This window comes from Phocoena sinus, chromosome 8, assembly GCF_008692025.1.
Source record: "Phocoena sinus isolate mPhoSin1 chromosome 8, mPhoSin1.pri, whole genome shotgun sequence".
Classification (NCBI taxonomy): domain Eukaryota; kingdom Metazoa; phylum Chordata; class Mammalia; order Artiodactyla; family Phocoenidae; genus Phocoena; species Phocoena sinus.
This window is the reverse complement of record NC_045770.1, coordinates 32,884,446-32,904,802: the sequence shown is the minus strand read 5'-3', so window position 1 is coordinate 32,904,802 and position 20,357 is coordinate 32,884,446. Positions and strand designations below refer to the sequence as shown.

Sequence of the window (20,357 nt, the reverse complement as noted above, 5' to 3'; positions counted from 1 at the left end):
TCTCCTAAAGGGTTATTTTCAGCTCATATAACAAAGTGAATGGTGGGTTTTCTAGTTATTGTAATTGGCTGTATTATTTTCAGCCAGTTTCTAGTGTTTCCTGAAATATCTCTTAGATTGGATCAGAGACACTCAAAATTTTTTAACTGTGATTTGTCCAATATGTCCTACTGAGTGGAGAAAGAGAGTAATATTTCTCTCTTTTTTTTACTTCCCTCCTTTTTTTTTCTTCCCACCTTTCCTCCCTCGCTGCTTGCCTGCCTTCCTTTCTTCTTTGAGTTGAGAAGTGAATAAGAAGCTCTCACCGAAAGGAACATTCTACTGGAAAGTTATTATTACACCAATATTAACGGTGAGACTCAGTAAGGTTAAGTGACTTTCCACACGCCCTAGATGTAAGGAGTGGAGTTAGGCCACAGACTCTCTGACTTCCAACTTCCTATTTCGATACAGAATACCTTATTACAGGACAATTCCCAAAAAAAGATTAGTGAAATACTACAAAACCCATAATGCTCTTGTCATAATGCTATGGCTCTCCTTAATAACTTTCTTAGAGATTTGTGTTTCCAATCTGGGAAACAGTCTTAACATATAAGCTGGTTATCCTAGTTTGAGGAGCATCAATCTATTTCAAGAATTTTAAACTCTTTTTCTGTATATTTTTTGCATTAAAAACACTTCGGAGAATCTGATTAAGGTTATAAATTTCCTTCTCATGAAAATGTATACACACTCATATAGACAGAATTTTGCATACCATTTTAAGGTTTCATTTTTGTAAATATAATTAGGGAACCAAAGGGAGCTATATAGAAAGAACATATAATAACTTTTTATTTTTATGTATAAGATTTTTTTTTCTCTATGGTAGAAGATTTGTTATATGTGAAAGTTAAAAATCTCACCTAAATGGTATGAAATGATATGAATAAGATTAACTTTAACAATCAACCTAATACTTTTTCAATCTTGTAAACTCTAAAAGAAAATATGGGTACACGAAAACACTAAAAATTCAAATTATGCTTTATAGAGGAAATCAATTAAACCTCACAACTTTTATCTGAAATTTACACAGTACGATATGTTATAAATGTAAGGCTTTGAGAAGAACATTGTAAAAACTCGAGACCTCATAATCCTGACCAAAACAAAAACAGACAAAATTTAATTTTTTAAAGATAAAAACGGCATTCACTTTTTATGAAAGAGAAGAGGTTTCACCATCCCTGCCAAGATCTTGGGTAATTGTGCAGCAATAACCTCAGACATCATTTCTGGAAATTCAACACTCAGTGCCCGGGACTGGATAAATGTATTCAAGCAGTACAGATGAAGTTGTTTGACAAGCTGTTGGTTTAACAAATGGATAAGAAACATGTAAGAAAAATAATATATTCATATACTATACAAACATGGCAGCTTATTTTTTTAATAATAGAAATACTTAAGATGTTTTTTTCTTACCGAACTGAAAACATCTCCCTCCACTTTCTAGCATAATATGTAAAATATTACATACTCATGACAAAATATCCTAATATATAGAAAGATTTAAAGAAATGAAAGTATTCTGTAATCCCACAGGATAACCAGTGTGAACATTTTGGTATATTTCAAGGGTTTTTTTTTAATACATACTCAGGTATACACATAATATACACACATGCATATATATTTCCATAAATGAAATTATTTTATAGTCTATTCCTTAATCCAGCTTTTTCATATAACAACATATAGACAATATATAGACTCTTCTATTTCAGTACAAACAACCCAGCATAATCCATTTTAATCTAATTTTAATTTTGTCAAAGTAATTCATGTACATAATTTTGAAAGTCAGCTAGTACTGGAAGACCTATACCAACAAAAGCAACAGCAGCAACAACACAGATATAACCACTTTAAACTTCTTTAGCCTGTGTCATTTGATATTTATCTGTGTATTTCTAATAAATTTTATTTTCCAAAGTTTACATTATTAAGTTTCTATTAAATGAGTATTTAGCTCTCTTGTACTATATACCCCCCTCCTCAACTACACACACTTTCTCTTCTCTCCATTCTCTATATAGTTATATCTCAATTTTTGGCTAAATCGATATCTAACATTTATATTACAAAGATTTTTGTTTCCTACTGGATTACATTTTCTTTGTTATATGACTTACTTTAATTTTGCTAGGGCTAATCACCTTATGTTTCTGTTCCTTTGTTTTTTCTATATCACAAAGCCATAGGCAAATTTTCTAACAGAATTGTAAAGACTCACTTCAATATGTTCATGCAATTGGTAATAGCGCAGTTCCATTTTTTTCTTGGTATTAGTGTCCTGAAATCCTCTTCATTAGTTAGTGTGCTGGGACAGCCCTTTGCATCTCTCTTGGGTTGAATCTTCTACTTTGGCTTACTCCAGTGTTTTGTTTTAAGAAATCCTGCAGGTGCCCTTGAGAAAGTTTGTATTTGAGGTAATCTCTATGAGATCTTGCAAGTCTGAAAATACTTTTATGATGCCATCATATTTGTTTGATGGTTTGGCTGGTAAAAAAACTTGTTGAAGATTTTTCTTTCCTTGAAAATTCTGAAGGTATTGCTCCATTGTTTTCTGGGTTCCAGTACTGCTATTGAGAAGTCTAACATCATTCTGAATCCTGATGATTTGATGTGACTTATTTCTTTTTTCATTGGTATATTTTATGATACCCTCTTTATTCCAGGTATGCTGAAATTTTACAATGTGCCTTGGTTCAGTTGTGCTGTGCCTGTATACTGGGCCCTTACACTCAGAAAACTCATATCCTTCAGTTCTAGCAACTTTTCTTTTATGATTTCTCACATAATTTCCTCACCTTGATTTTCTCTCTTCTTTCTTCTGGAAATTACTACTAACTGGAGAATGGAACCCCATGGATTAATCCCCTAAATTTGCTATCTCTCTACTTTTTCATATCTTTATCTCTTTTGTTATATTTTTCTGGGTTTTCCTGAGATTTATATTTCCTGAGTTTTATATTTATATTGAATTTTTAATTTCTGCTCTTCTTTAATTATCCAAAAGTGTTTTCTTGCTAAATGTTCCTTTTAAAATGTTTTCTATTCTTGTTTCATGGATGCAACATCATTCTTATTTCTCTGAATATCTTAATTTTTTGAAGCTTTCTTCTATTTTCTGCACTCTTGCTTTTTCCTTTAAGTTATATTTTTTCCTGTTTATTTTGCTCTCTGCCTTACATTTTAGAGGCTTTATCTAAATCGCTAATAATCTTGGCTGTCAGTTCATATTCAGCAGTGAGGCCTCAAATTTGACCTGGTGAGTAGAGAGTTTTTTTATGCTTTGTTGTTATTTTAGTGTGGTTTCTGAACACAGTAGTGATAAAAGCTTGTATGCAATATGTCTCGACTAACCCCATATATCTTATTTTATTTACCCAGTTTTGGTGTCAGGTATTTCTAGGGTTTTTTTCCTCTTGTATAGGGAATGATGCATACATATCTTAAATACTTGTCTAATTATTTATTTAAGATAAGTCCTAAAAAGTGGGAATTTGAAAAGCACACAAACTTTAACTACTGCTACATGCTGCCAGATTGTCCATTAGCATTGTTACTGACTTATAACTCCATCCAAAATAGTATGAGTCTTATTCTCCACAACCATATCTTTGCTTTTCCTGTATACATAAAATCTTTTCTAGCTTAAGACAAAAACATTTGAGAGCATATTCAGAAAAATATATCACAATTCCTATCAACCATTAAATTACTCTCAAATTATACAAATACTAGTAAAAGGGTATTTGGGTGATCTACATTGAAAATGTAAAAAGCATAATATAAATTCTGAGCAGTATGATGCAGGTTTTTAAAATGTAAGTACAAATATAAATTTGAAGAAAACAAATGAAGTAAAATTTATATTTCACATTTAAGAAGTTATAGATGTAATTCAGAAAATAATCATTAATATTCTAGAAAACAATATACTTACATCATGCAAGTTATCAAGAAGTTTCGTAAGTTGGTAGAAACGCTGTGAGCTAGGGACAACTCCTTTTTGCCTCAAACCAATTGCCTTGATGAGCTCTCTAATGTAGCTTGATCTCATCTCTTCAAACTGGCTTTGACTTCTTAGTCCTTCCAAAGGAACTTCAAGAAGATAATTACAATTGGCAGTTATGTTTAAAAAAGATGACACTAGCAGTTTATAATATAAATTTCTGAGCTGTATAATGATTTATTTTGATTTGCAACTCTAGATACAAACATCTTAAATAGGAAAAGTTTTAGAACATGTAAACTTCTAGTTCTTTTGAAGAATATGATACGAACAACTAGGTAAGTTAAAGAACATTTCAGCTTACCTATTTTAGAGCTATTAGCATTTGCTCAAAAGAGCACCTGACATTATTCTACATTCCTGTCTAAAATACTTAGTTTGATTTAGTTTACTACTACATGTATGCTGGATCTTTTTTGTCTTTGTCTCCTTCCTGCTGATATGAGAGAAAGCCATTGATATTTGAATTTTCTCTTATATTCAGCCACTTGGTTTTACTCTATTTTATTTATTCATTTATTTATATTTTTAAATCTAACAGCTTTTGTTTGATTTTTTTTTCGGTATAAGACAATACTATATTCAAATAATAGCTTCATTTTCTCTTTTCCAACAGTTGTAGCTCTCATTTCTGCTTCATGGTTCAATGCATTGTTTAAGACTTCCAGAACAATATTAAAAAATAATAGTAATGGTAAATACCCCTGTTTTGTTGCTGATTTTACTGAGAATGCCTCTCATTCCTATTATGATGTTAACTGGTAATTTATATATCTAGCTCTGAAATCTTTAATTCATACATCCAAATGTTGGGCACAACTTCCTTCTCTTATGACTAGTTCTCTTGTTTTCACTACATAGTCAGTTTACCTATTGCTTTTCTCCTAAATCTTTTCGGCCCTTCTGTTGTCACTTGTCTGAGATGTCCTGGTTGATTTCTTTAGCAACTCTATTACCAGAACTCCCAATTTCCTTGTTTCCTTTTACTTTGGTCTCACTTGTCCTACAAACAAATCTTCAAACTGAAGTGAAGTTTCTGACTTTTTCTGCAACTACATCCAGATTGCTGAAAGAAAAATCACATAATCTCTGGATTTATGATCTTGACCCTTAGCAGTATTTCTATAGAGAAGTGTACTTCATTTGAGCAAAGCCAACCATATGTGTCCGGCAAAGGGAAATAAATAATCATTTTTCAAAAACTCCTACTTTATTCCCTCTACCTGAATCAGACCTTGGCTTCCACTTCCCTTGGAAAAAAGACGGCCGCAGATAACAAACCGATAGAAACCAAAAGTTAATTCTTTGGTTTTGAGTTTTCAAGAGCTCACACCCTGAGTATAAAAGGGATTTAGAAAGGTAATCTTGGCAATATGAGATTTTTGCTCCAACTGAAAACTTAACTGTTGTACATACATTTGCATGTATATGCTATGTGTATCTATGGTCTTGTCCCTTTACTTCATATGGCAGCTATTTTTTTAATTTACCATTTTAACCTTTTATTACTTAAAAAAAAAATTTTTTTTTTGGCTGCACCATATGGCATGTGGGATCTTAGTTCCATGCCCCCTGCATTGGAAGCTCAGAGTCTTAACCACTGGACCACCAGGGAAATCCCTACAGCAGTTCTTTTAAACATCCATAACTCTTTTTACACTTCCCAACCAATCCTCAAATCTCTATCACTCTTAAACATGACTGTAAAATTATTTTTTCTTCTGATTACTGAAGTACTGTCTTTTCATTGGGCTTTAAAGAGTTGGAAAACTAGTAACCCAAAGCCCTCAGTCTATCCATCTAAATGTTTAGGACCAGACTTGAACCAATTATCCTCTTTACAAGAGAAGCGGGCCTAATTCCACACTGCCTCATTCTTTTAGTATCAACACTAACAACATGCTCCTAGGATATGATAATCTAATCACTAGGCTCTCATCCTATGCTCCGGGGATATCTCTGAAAATTATCCTCCTCTCCTACTCTCTTCCCTAGATTTCAGATCTATGATGAACCAGCTCTCCAAAAAATTTCTATTTCCTTTGAGGTCTTTACATTAATTCATTGTTTTCTTAATTATTACACCCAGCATTACATGATTGGAGAATTTTCTCTCAGATTCTTATTGATTCCACATGTGGGTTTTTAGGATTTCTTGTAAATATATTAGTGGTAAGTGGGAGAGAGTGAGTGAAGGGCAGTTAGCCAGATGCTATTTTAGATAAGAATACTTTAAAAAAAGAATCCTTTTTTTTGGTTTAGCTAATTTAAAAATAACGTGTATTCATTGGAAAAATTTTAGAAAATACAGAAAATACATGGAAAATTACAAGTCACCTGAGATCCTACAATCCAATATTTCAAGACATTTCCTAATATTATATTGAGAACATTTACTTATATCATTCAAAATTCTTCAAAAATGAATGTTTTAATTCACACATAAAATTTCATATCACAAAAATGTGTAGGACATACAATTTATTTAATTGTTTTATCATTTGACATTTGGAATATTTTACTAATCTAAACAATACTTATGATGAATGTCTTATTTTTTATGGATATATTCTTAGAAGTAGAATTATTAGAGTAAAAGGTATTACCTGTCTTAACACAGATAATATACATTTCTAAACTACTTCTTACTAGTTAACTGTTGTGTGCTTTGTACTGAGTATTTTCATTTTAGGTAATCTTTGCTTTTTATAGAGAAAAATAAAATACCATCTCATTTTCACTTCTCTAATTATTAGTGAGGTTGAACAATTTTCTTAAGCTTTTTAGTGACTTTTTTTCTGTTTTGTATTTGTTTATAGTGATCTAAGCTGTATTTTAAATATTCTTCTCAGTCTGTGGTTTAAAGCCTAGTTTTAAAATATTTAATCAGTTTTGTAACTTTATTAGGGCAAAAAGTACTGCCCAGGCAATCCAAATTTTGCCATGCTCCAGGCAAACACTTTCAATTACTTCAACTATTTCTTTTGATCTTTCCTTCCATAGCTTTAAATAACATCCATATAAAGCTGATCCTTGAGTTTTTATTTATTTTTTTTAATTTTTTTTTTATTTTTGCGGTACGCGGGCCTCTCACTGTTGTGGCCTCTCCCATTGCAGAGCACTCCGGACGCGCAGGCTCAGCGGCCATGGCTCACAGGCACAGCTGCTCCGCGGCATGTGGGATCCTCCCAGACCGGGGCACGAACCCGTGTCCCCTGCATCGGCAGGCGGACTCTCAACCACTGCGCCACCAGGGAAGCCCTGAGTTTTTATTTTTAACTTTTGACTTTCCAGTATGGAAAATGGGGCTGTAGTTCTATTTCCATATTTCAGATCTACTATTACCCCCACACTCACACATGCAGAACTTCCTATTCCTCCTCTTCCTAATATCATTTTCCTAATATTGGTTAGATCAATATTCAGTGTTTACTACTTTAGCTATGCAAAATACTACTACAGTCAAGTCATATAGCATTTACTATGATTTCTTTTCTTTTCTAATATAATATTTTGTTTTACTGAGAGTAAGTAACCATATTGATGGGTGTGAAGTGGTATCTAATTGTGTTTTTTATTTGTGTTTCTCTAATGACTAGTGATGCTGAGCATTTTAATGGCTGTTTGTAAACCTTCTTTTGAGAAATGTCTATCAAGACCTTTATTTATTTTTAAATTGGTTTATTTTTTTATTGTTGAATTGTAGAGGTTCTTTATGTCATCTGGATATTAATACTTTTACCTTAGCAGATATATGATTTTCAATATTTTCACCAATTCAATGGATTGCCTTTTCTTTGTGTTGTGTCCTTTGATAAACAGAGGTTCTAAATTTTGATAAAGTCTATTTATCTTTTTCTTTTGTTGCCTGTGTTTTGGGTGTTATATCCAAGAAATCACTGCAAAATCCAATGTCACAAAACTTTCCCTCTATGTTTTCTTCCAAGGGTTTCATAGTTTTAGCTCTTAGATTTAGTTCTTTGATTTATTTCAAGTTAATTAAAATTTTTGTGGAAATATAGTTGATGTACAATATGTTAATTTCAGGTGTACTACATAATGATTTGACATTTGCATACATTATGAAATGATCACCACCATCAGTATAGAAAACATCTGTCCCCATACAAAGTTATTACTTACAAAGTTATTATATTACTGGCAATATTGCTTATGCTGTATATTACACGCCCTGGCTTATTTATTTTGTAATTGGATGTTTGTACCTCTTAATCCCCTTCACCTATTTTGCTCCCTATTCCCTCCCCTCTGGCAACCACCTATTTGTTCTCAGTATCTATGAGTCTGTTTTCATTTTGTTTTGTTTGTTTTGTTTTTTAGATTCCACATGTAAGTGAGATCACATAATATTTGTCTTTCTCTGAATTATTTCACTTAGCACAATACCCTCTAGATCCATCCATGTCGCTGCAAATGGCAAGATTTCTTCTTTATGGCCGAGTAATATTCCATTATATATTGCCCTATATATATATATATATATTTATAATTATGGACATATATATATGGACACTTAGATTGCTTCCATATCTTAGCTATTATAAATAGTGCTGCAATGAACAGTGGTATGCATATATCTTTTCAAATTAGTGTTTTTGTTTTCTTCAGGTATATACCCAGAAGTGAAATTGCTGGACCATATGACAGTTCTATTTTTAATTTTTTGAAGAACTTACATACTATTTATCATAGTGGCTGTACCAACTTAAAATCCTACCAATGGTGCACAAGGGTTCCCTGTTCTCCACATTCTCGCCAACATTTGTTATTTGTTGCTTTTTTAATGATAAGCCATTCTGACAGGTGTGAAGTAGTATCTCATTGTGGTTTTGACTTGTATTTCCTTGATGATTAGGGACATTGAGCATCTTTTCATGTATCTGTTGGCCATCTGAATATCTTCTTTGGAAAAATGTCTCTTCAGGTCCTCTGCCCATTTTTAAATCAGGTTGTTTGTTTTTTGATATTGAGTTGTATGAGTTCTTTGTACATTTTGGATACTAACTCCTTATCAAATATAGAATTTGCAAATATCTTCTCCCATTCAGTAAGATACTTTTTCATTTTGCTGAAAGTTTCCTTCACCTTGCAAAGCTCTTTAGTTTGATGTAGTCCCATTTGTTTACTTTTGCCTTTGTTGGCCTTGCCTGAGGAGATAGATCCAAAGAATATTACTAAGACCAATGTCAAAGAGCATACTGCCAAACATAGGCAATAAAACATACTGTAGGAATTTTATGGTGTCAGTTCTTACATTTAAGTCTTTAAGCCATTTGGAATTTACTTTTGTACATGGTGTGAGAAAGTAGTCCAGTTTAATTCTTTTGCATGTAGCTGTCCACTTTTCTCAACACCATTTATTAAAGAGGCTGTATCTTCATTGTATATTCTTTCCTCCTTTGTCTTAGATTAGTTGATTTTACAAGTATGGGTTTATTTCTAGGATCTCAATTGTGTTTCATTGATCTATGTGTCTGTTTTTGTGCCAGTACCATAGTTTTGATTACTGTAGCTTTGTAGTATAGTTTGAAATCAGGGCTCTTGATAGCTCTAGCTTCATTCTTCTCTTTCAAGATTGCTTTGGCTATTCAGGGTCTTATGTGTTTCCATACAAATTTTACAATTATTTTTTCTAGTTCTGTGGAAAATGCCTGTAGTATTTTGATAGGGTTTGCATTGAATCTATAGATAGCCTTGGGCAGTATGATCATCTTAACAACATTAATTCTTCCAATCCATGAGCATGGTCTATCTTTCCATTTGTTTGTGTCATTTTCAATTTCTTTCACCAATGTCTTGCAGTTTTTCGATTACTCGTCTTTTATCTCTTTGGTTAGATTTATTCCTAGGTATTTTATTCTTTTTGATGCAATTATAAATGGAATTGTTTATTAATTTATCCTTCTGATAATTTATTATAAGTGTATGGACGTGCAACATATTTCTGTATATTAATTTTCTCTCCTACAACTTTACTGAAATCATTTATTAGTTTAAATAGTTTTTGGTAGCATCTTTAGGATTTTCTACATATAGTATCATGTCATCTGCAAACAGCGGCAGTTTTACTTCTTCTTTTTCAATATGGATGGTATTTATTGCTTTTTCTTTTCTGACACTGTGGCTAGAACTTCCAATACTATGTTGAATAAAGTGATGAAGTGGGCATCTTTGTCTTGTTCCTGATCTCAGAGAAAATGCTTTCAGATTTCACCACTGAGTATGACATTGGCTGAGAGTTTGTCATATATGGCCTTTATTATGTTGAGATCTGTTCCCGCCACACCCATTTTGTTAAGAGTTTTTATCATAAATGGATATTGAATTTTGTCAGAAGCTTTTTCTGCATCTATTGAGATGATCATATGGATTTTATTCTTCAATTTGTTAATTTGCTTCATTATATTGATTGATTTGCAGATACTGAAGCTTCCTTGCATCCCTGGGATAAATCCCACCTCATCATGGTGCATTATCCTTTTAATGTATTATTGAATTCAGTTTGCTAATATTTTGCTGAGAGTTTTTTGCATCTATGTTCATCATTGGCCTGCAATTTTCTTTTTTTGTGGTATCTTTGGTTTTGGTATCAGGGTGATGCTGGCCTCATAGAATGCTGGCCTATTTATTTTTTTTAATACTCGAGAATGATACGGGTAAAATTTGCCTGTGAAGCCATCTGGTCCTCAACTTTTGTTTGTTGGGAGTTTTTGGATTATTGATTCAATTTCATTAACGGTAATCATTCTGTCCATATTTTCTATTTCTTCCTAATTCACTCTTAGAGACTGTACATTTCTTTTTTGTTTTTAGGTTTTTTAAAATTTATCTTTATTTTTTTATTGGAGTATAGTTGCTTTACAATATTGTGTGTTTATACTGTACAGCAAAGTGAATCAGCTGCAGGTATACATATATCCCCACTTTTTGGATTTCCTTCTCATTTAGGTCACCACAGAGCACTGAGTAGAGTTGCCTGTGCTATACAGTAGGTTCTCATTAGTTATCTATTTTACACATAGTATCAATAGTGTACATATGTCAATCCCAGAGATTGCACATTTCTAGCAATGTATCCATTTCTTCTAGGTTGTCCATTTTATTGGCATATTTGTACTAATTGGTACATATTGCACTAACCTCTTACAATCTTTGTATTTCTGTGGTGACAGTTGTAACTTCTTTTTCAATTCTGATTTTATTTTTATGGGCCCTCTTCCTTTTTTTCTTGGTGATTCTGGCTAAAGCTTTATTAATTTTGTTTATCTTTTTAAAGAACCAGCTTTTAGCTTAATTGATCTTTTCTACTGTTTTTCATCTCTGTTTCATTTATTTCTGTTCTGATCTTCTTTCTTTCTTCTACTAAGTTTGGGTTTTGTTTGCTCTTCTTTTTCTAGTTCCTTTAGGTGTAGATTAGATTGTTCATTTGTTTTTTTTTGTTGTTGTTGTTTCTTGAGGTAGGCCTGTATTGCTATAAATTTCCCTCTTGGAACTGCTTTGGCTGTGTCCCATAGATTCCGGAACAATTTTTTTTCCATTTTCATTTGTCTCAAGGTATGTTTTTATTTTTTCGCAATTTCTTCAGTGACCATTGGTTGTTTAGAAGCATATTGTTTAGACTCCCTGTAATTTTTTCCAGTTTTTTTCCTTGTAGATGATTTCTAGTCTCATACCATTGTGTTCAGAATAGACATTTAATGTGATTTCATTTTTCTTAAATTTATTGAGACTTGTTTTGTGGCCTAGCATGCGATCTATCCTGGACAATGTTTCATGTGGACCTGAAAAGTATGTGTACTCTCCTGTTTTTTTAATGGAATGTTCTGTAGATATCTATTAAGTCCATCTAGTCTAATGTTTCATTTAAGGTGCATGTTTCCTATTGACTTTCTGTCTGGATTTTCTGTACATTGATGTAAGTGGGGTGTTAAAGTCCCCTAGTATTATTGTATTACCATCAATTTCTCCCTTTTGTTTGTTATTATTTGCTTCATGTATTTAGGTGGTATTTTATACCTTTTTAATGTGTGTATCCCTTAACTACTTACTGTATACAGATGATTTATTAGTCTTTTAACTGTTTACTAGCTTTACAAGTGGTGATCTACGACCTTTACTGTATGTCTGTCTTTACTGGTAAGAATTTTCCTTTCATAGTTTCATATTTCTAGTTGTGGCCTTTCCTTTCTGCTTAGCAGAGTCTCTTTAACATTTTTTGTCAAACTGGTTTAGTGGTACTGAACTCTTCTAGTTTTTGCTTGTCTGTGAAATTCTTTTCTTTCCTTAAATCTGAATGATATCCTTGCTAGGTAGAGTATTCTTGGTTGTAGGATTTTTCCTTTCATCACTTTGAATGTATCATGCCACTCTCTTCTTGCTTGCAAAGTTTCTGCTGAAAAGTTAGCAGATGGTCTTAAGGAAGTTCCCTTGTACATAACTAGCTGGTTATTTTTCTTGCTGCTCTTAAGATTCTGTCTTTATCTTTAATTTTTGTCATTTTAAGTATCAATGTGTCTTGGTGTGGACCTCTTTGGGTCCTTCTTATTTATAGTTTTTTCTGTGCTTCTTGATCTGGATGTCTGTTTCCTTCCTCAGGTTAATGAATTTTTCCAGCTATTATTTCTTAAGGTCTGACCCCTTTCTCTCTCTTCTCTCTTTCTGGGACTGTGTAATACAAATGTTAGTATGCTTGATATTGCCCCAGAGGTCTCTTAAACTATCCTCATTTTTAAAGTTAATTTTTCTTTTTCTGTTCAGCTTGGAGGATATACACTACTTCATCTTCCAGATCACTGATCCATTCCTCTGTATCATCTAATGTATTCTTTCTTTCTAGTGTATTTTTAAATTCAGTTATAGTATTCTTCAGCTCTGATTGGTTCATTGTATTTTTAACTCTTTTTTGGAATTCTCACTGTGTTCATGAACATCTTTACAATCATTACCTTGAACTCTTTTTTTTTTGGCGGGGGGAGGGCGGGTAGATTGCTTATCTCCAATACATTTGGTTCTTTTACAGAGATTTTGTTTTGTTTTTCTGTTTGGAACATATTCCTCTTTATTCTCATTTTGCCCAACTCTCTGTGTTGTTTCTATGTGTTATGTAGGTTGGTTACATTTCCCAATCTTGGAGAACTGGCCTTATGAATGAGACGTTCTAGGGACCCAGCAGTATGTTCCCCTCTGGCCATCAGAGCTATATTCTCTAGTATGTGGATGGTGTGTGCCCTTCTGTTGTGGTGGGACTGACAACTGTGGGTGCACTGGTAGGGAGGGCTGCTTCTCTGTGAGTGCCTGCCTCATGTGGTGGCTACAGGCCCACTGGCAGGCAGGGCTGGATCCGGGTGTAGCTGGGCAACCCAGGGTGGCTTGGGGTTGGTACCTGCTTTCTGGAGGGAAGGTAAGCCCCCTGTGCTAATCCAGAGAGGATTCCAAAATGATGTTTGCCAGCACCTGTGTTATCATGGTAGAATGAGCTCCCCAAAATGTCTACCACCAGCATCTTTGCTCCTAGGGGTAGTCCCAGTTGCCTTCTGCCTTCCTGGGGGGCTCTCCAAGATCAGCAAGTGGGTCCGACCCAGGCTCCTTTCAGACTACTGACATTATGCTAGGACTTGGGAGTATGTGAGATTTTGCATATGCTCTTTAAAAGCAGCACCTCTGTTTCTTATAGCTTTCCAGCTCTCTCAAATGTAAGCCCCGCTGGTTTTCAAAGCTAGATATTCTGGGGGTTCATCTTCTTGGTGCAGGACCCAGGGCTGGGGAGGCTGATATAGGACTCAGACCCCTTGCTTCTTGGAATGGACCTCTACAATTGTGATATTCTTCTATTTGTGGGTTGCTGACCCAGGGATGTGGGTCCTGACTGTACTATGTTTCCACTTCTCCTACCTGAGTCGTTGTGCTTCATTATTTAGGCTTCCTTATTTATCTCTTTTGTTATGGAAAATCTTTTCTGATAGTCTTCAGGTTGTTCTCATAGATAGGTTCTCTGAAAATAGCTGTAATTTTGGTGTGTCTGTGGGGAGGAGGTGAGTTCACGGTATTCTACTCCATTATCTTGGCCACCTCTCTCCAAAATGACAAGTTAATTTTTGTATATAGTGTAAGGTAAGGGTACAAATTAATTTTTTTTGAATGAAATTTTCCATATACCATTTGCTGAAAAGACTGACTATTCCCTTAATGTTTACATCTTTATTTCTTTTTCTAATGTTTTGCTATTCTCTTTCTAGATTTGGGTGTTGGGCTGCCTTCTGAACTGTGATTTTTCTTTTTTTTGTTGTTGTTTTTTTGCTCAACTTTTGAGAGGTTTTTCAACTCTGTCAGCCAATGGCAGTACTCACTTTTAAATTAAATATCAATATATATATATGGGCTCCTGGTGGTGCAGTGGTTGGGAGTCCGCCTGCCGATGCAGGGGACACACGTTCGTGCCCCAGTCCAGGAGGATCCCAAATGCTGTGGAGCGGCTAGGCCTGTGAGCCATGGCCGCTGAGCCTGCACATCCAGAGCCTGTGCTCCGCAGCGGCAGAGGCCACAACGGTGAGAGGCCCACATAACGCAAAAAAAAAAAAAATATATATATATATATATTTTTTTTTAATTTCCAAGAGCTCTTTTCTTTCTTTGTGTTATTCCTTTTTCATGTATCCAGTCATTGTTTTATGGTTGGAATATGCTCTTTTATCTTTCTAAAGAAGGATGGCTTTTAAATTATTTTGAAGTTTTCATCTCCCTACATGGTTTCTGTTTCCTCCAAGTTTTTTTTTTTTTTAATTTTGTCTTTGTTTTTGATATCAAACGCCTTCCCCAGATGCCTTGGTTGTTTATTTATATTCAAGAATGGAAAATGTAAAAGCTGATTGATAGTTCTGTTTGAATGGGTAGTGCTTATTGACTATTGCTTATTGTTTTCTTTCCAGCTAAACAAATTCTTTAGAGAAGAATCTTTCATTTTCCTATCTGGAGAATATAAACTTGGATGACGGTGTTCCAGAAGATAGGTGGGTTTGGAGGATAGTGTCTCAACATTTTGTATGTACTTAATTTGTTTACACTATCGAACCCTTCACCCTCATCAGTGCCTGCAGTTCACCAATCCAGCTGCCTTCTGTTATATCCACTTCAGGGAATAAACCTACAATCTCTGCCTTAGTTGCAGAAGAGCAATTGCATGGTTGGATGATATTTGGAAACAAATTTTCAACAGAATTTGGTGTTTTAAATTCTACTTGCATTCTCATTTCAAAAAACAACATCATTGTTGTCACTAATTGCAAAACATGTTAGAGGTTCAGTGATGCAAATCAAGGTGCTTTTTGACTTTTCTTACTTCAGGCTTCGAATCCACCTTCTCAGGTATGCTAAATTAGTTCTACTTGCTGGCTTGCAGAATTTTATTGCTATTGATTTTTCTTTCATTTTCTTTCCCTTTTATTTTATTTCTTTAAAAAATCCCTTGACTAATATTTTTATGTAGTTTTATTAGGAACGATGGTAAAAGTGTGTGTTCAAACTGCCATATTTTCCTGGATATCTATTTTAACTTTTAATGGCAAATGGGAGGTTTAAATTCTTATCAAATCATTGAACTTTTTCTTTGCCAACTTTCCTATTGCATTTATTTTTTAAAAGGTATTCCTTATTTGAGATTTCTAAATCATTTATATTCCTTTTAGCTAATTTTTAACAATTAAGGTGCTTATATGTGCCATTTATTTTAGGGTACAATTTGAGCTAAATATCCAAACTAAGTTTCCCACAAATATAAAGCTACTTTTCTCAACAATATTTATTTGTTCCATGCTCAAAGATCTGTGATGTTTCCACTGCAGCAATTAAGTTCTAGTATATACTAGTCTGACTTGACTAATTCAGTGTATGTATTTCTCTTCCACACTCTATTATTTTAGCTTTCTAATTCTCTCTCTGCCCCCAGATTTTTGTAATGCTTATCTATTTTTTTAAGACTTAAGGATGAATTTTCAATAACTTTGCAAGTCTCTCCTAAAAATATCTCATTAAAATTTGTGCAAATTTTATTACACAATTATATATAATAACATATATATATTATGTATAGTATTATTCACTAAATATATGATTTTCCCTTTTCTTGAGTTGCAAGTGGCCAAAACCTTGCCTTCTATGGTATGTGAGTGGAAGTCATATGTATCTCCCTTCCTTCCCTTACCACTCCTTTCCTTACCACTGCTCTAGTGATTATGGAAGCATGCGTCAAGATGTAGCCTCCATTTGCCTGGAACACCTGAGTGATGACAATGAGCCTCCCTGTTGATCTGCATTGGAAATATAGTAAGAAGAATAAATACTTAATTTTTTTTTTGATAAGCTACTGAGATTTGGGGTTGTTTGGTTCCCAGCATAATGTAGCCTAGCCATAATTACAGAATTATGTTAATGATATCAACTAATTTGGGAGATCAAGGACTATCTATGATATATCTGCTATTGGATTCATTACTGTCAAGAAAAGAATGACAGGCATTAACTGCTGTATTATTACATTTATTCCAGTTGACTCTCTTGGCCAGTCCCATATCAATTCCTTAACCCCTTTTATGCTTTTCATCAAATTAGGCTTGCAGGTCTATGCTCCAGATAGGGTTTCCAAGGGTGGGGGATAAGGTTATGGATCCTTAGATCCTGTATTAATCTGTATCTGTGCATAGATTTCATGAGGTAAACTTTCTTCTTAAGGGTTCAGTTTTTCTGCTTTTCCTCTTGATATGCTCCCCAGCCCCACCATTCGAGATTTATGCCATTAGAAGGAAGTCTCTGCACAATCATTGATGAGAAACTATTGGCTCACTTTCTACCTAAGGCCTTAGCTTTCTGTGGTTTCCTTTCAAATCACTATGCGTGAAGGAAGGGCCAGTTCAGACATTCAAAGGCTGAGTCTACCTGTGCATGGAAATGGCACAGAAAAGGGTAAAAGTTAGAAGCAATTTAAAAAAAATTTCCCTCCCAGACCCTTGGAGATCCACTGAGCAGAGGTGCATGTATTCTTTGTGTATTAAAGAATCAATGGATATCTACCCATCCTTCCTGGTTACCAATGCTGTTCTATAGTACAATATTTCCTTTTTCTTCAGGGTATGCAACTAGGGTGCATTTTCCAGCCTCTCCTGCAGTTAAGGTGAGCCATAGAATGTGGGTGGCAGACAGTTCAAGGTCTCATCTGTAAACCTTTTCTTATGCAGTGCTCATCTTCTAGTCAGATCCAATGGAGGACTCCAAGGTGATGAAAAGGGTAGAGCCCCTGGATGTAAGGAGCCTGGGTTTTCTTGCCAACCCACTGGACTGACTGTGAGTAATAAATAAACTGCTATTGTATTATGCTACTGATCTTTGCAGTTATGTGTTATAACTGTTAGCCTATCCTGACATAAAGAGAATAGTTACAAATAAAATTGTGGGTTTTATAGAGTAAATCCTCTGTGAGGTGGGGATATAGGGAAGCATAGTTTGTGTTTATGCAATATTAATTAGTTTATAATATCTAATTGGATGGATATGAAAAAGTCAATTAATTATGTTTTACCTAAAAAGGATAGAAACTGGCTTAATTGATGGGCTATTTTAACATTAGGTGATAGGTAAAACCTGAGAAATATGAAGTAATGTTATTATAGTCTATGGATGTTTCTCTTTTGCAGTTACTATCTAAGATTCATAGCTCATGTGTAATCATATGATCATATTGTTGTTTGAAACTTTCCGAATGAATTAAAAATTAAGAAAGTAAATATCTTGTATTAAGTTACTTATGCTCACTCACTTGTATTAAGAAGTAGCAATACTTTCATACAGAGGAACTCTTCTTGGCTAACTTGAAGCTTCACAAACTCCTGTGGGATCTGCCACATGGTAAGGCATAATGAATAGAATGATGATTCCTTCATCCGCTGTCTTGCACCACACACAACACAAAAAGAAAAAGCAACAGGAAAAGAAAAAAACACAGAGTAGCTTAGCCAGTTTATGTAATGTATCAGAGATTATGAGATTTAGTAATTACCTGACTTATTGAAAATGACTTTTTATAAACAAACTCAATATTTGGAATTTTAAATGTCTTCTAAATTTAGTCACAATACTGGATTTTTGAAGTTAGAAAATTATATTAAATACACATTAACTAAGATTAATGCTGTTTCTCACTTTTATTATCACATTTTAAAAACCTAAACCAAGAAAGGAGAGCAAAGTTGTGGGAGTTGAAAGAAAAAGTTGTGGTGCTGAGGAACACTCAGGAAATACTTTATTTACTGATTTTTTTCCTGTGAAAAACACAAATAAAATTTTGTGTGCAATCCAATGGGAGAGTGAATTCAATTCACAGAAATTGAATAGTATAGAATAGTTCAGTGCACTCAGTTTAGAGTATCCAGTATAAAATAGTTACACTGTGAACTATTCTAGAGGAAATGTATGGTGATATAGAAAAGACAACATTAACAAGCATTAAATAATTGACAAGACAAACACAAATTCTGAATGTTGAGGAAATTTACTTAAGGCATTTTCTCAACTCTGTACTGTTTTGTAATATTTGTGCTAGTCAAAAAGTGAACAGGAATAGCGGAAAAAAAAAACTAGATTTTGACTCAGAAGAGCTAAGATTCTTTGGCAAATTATGCAATCTCCTCTGCTTCAGTTTCCTGGACTGTGAAATAAAGGGTGCTGATTCCTTACCAACTTCAAGGGATTGTAGGAAAAAATGGAATAAAATATATGAAAGTTACCTGTAATCTGTAAAGACTTATCCAAATATAAATTATCATGTTATATAATTCTGAGTCAGTATGCACCATTAGGACAGTATAAATATTTTCATGAAAAGACTCTTACTCAGTTTAAGGTTACATGTAGAAAGTTAATTACAGTAATTCCAATATAATGAAGCAAATTGAATTCAATATTTATTTTTCAATGTTTTAAATAAATTACCAGTCTAAGTTTTCCTCTAGGAAGAGAGATAATATTTTTACTTTTTGAAGGTAAGTCAATACTTTCATGCAAAAATATTCCTCATTTAATTCATTATCTTCATTACTACCAATGCAAAAATTTTAATTGGATAAACTAAATATTTACTTTTGTCTTTAAGTATATTTCTTGATACATTTTTGAAGTTTAAAAAATTTTGATTTGTGACAACTATTGAAGTAAAAGAAAAAAGCTCCAAATGTCAAATCACTGATAAAATAATACAATTTTATTAATGTTGTCATTTAAAGCTATATCCTGAGGTAGTTCTAAGAAACCTTTCAGGAAAATTCTATTATTTAGGACACTAGATGGTATGATCATCTGTTGAAATGTAATTTTCAAGATTATCCTACGTATATACTTTTGATAACAATAACAACAAATATCAAGTTACTACTTACTCATTTAGTATTAGATCAGGTGCAAAATACAGCATCTGTCCACTGACATGCTTATAAGATCTCCATCCTAGTCCAAATACCATTAAGCTCATCCAAGAATACTGGATGAGAGTTATCTGGTCATCAATATGTAAGTTTCGAAAACCTACAAAATAAATTTACATATAAAATGATCACAAAAATCACTTTGTCAAAAACCTTAAAAATAAATAAAAATTTGAAAATAGATGTAAGTAGGGTAATGTAATATAATGTTTTCAATCTCAATATATTTACACAAAAAAGCAGGAAATAATAATAGAGTCCGAAACACTAAAAAGAAGAAGAGACTCTGGAATTTATTAAAATTAGTCACTGTGATTTAGCATTTCTGGGAATTCACTAATTAAATCAAACATCTATCATTCATTCACGCAACACTCATTTATTGAGAGCCAATTGTGTGCCAGGCACTGTGGTAAAATGTTGTGGTTATGAAGATGAGTAAGACACAAACGTTGCCCTTAAAACAAGCTTGCAACTCAACAGGAGAGATAAGCACATAAGTATTGCGATAGAGAAGGTAAGCGGGACTACCAGGCAAAAGGAAGATCAGGAAAATTGCCCCCAAACAGAAATAATGCCTGAACAGATTAGAGTCAGTTGGTTGAGGAATCTTAATTCTTTGGGATTTAAACATAAATTGGTTTTATTTTGTAAAACCACTGCTCTCAATTATGCTACATCTAGTTTTTCTTTAACAATCCTTAATTAAATTTTGGGTAGATTCCATAGTTTTCTGGTCACTTTTGCTTTCTGAAACTTAATCCAGGCTCATTTTAAACTCCCATATGGCTTAAGAGGTTTAGAGT

At 33.5% G+C, this 20,357-nt stretch overlaps 1 protein-coding gene across 2 annotated transcripts in view; it reads right to left on the bottom strand.

Annotated features, from left to right (window-relative positions):
• Positions 1-864: 864 nt before the first annotated feature.
• PGR (progesterone receptor) overlaps positions 865-20,357 on the bottom strand; it is a 100,874-nt gene continuing 81,381 nt past the window's right edge. Inside the window, exons 5-8 of one of the 2 annotated variants that reach the window (XM_032641400.1) lie at positions 19,507-19,651; positions 17,892-18,022; positions 3,998-4,155; positions 865-1,353 (exon numbers count right to left, since the gene is read on the bottom strand). In XM_032641400.1, the coding sequence (XP_032497291.1) occupies positions 1,198-1,353; positions 3,998-4,155; positions 17,892-18,022; positions 19,507-19,651 (590 nt within the window). In that variant the 3' untranslated portion in view covers positions 865-1,197. The remainder of the gene's footprint in view (positions 1,354-3,997; positions 4,156-17,891; positions 18,023-19,506; positions 19,652-20,357) is intronic. The other variant, XM_032641401.1, reaches the window with a different exon arrangement.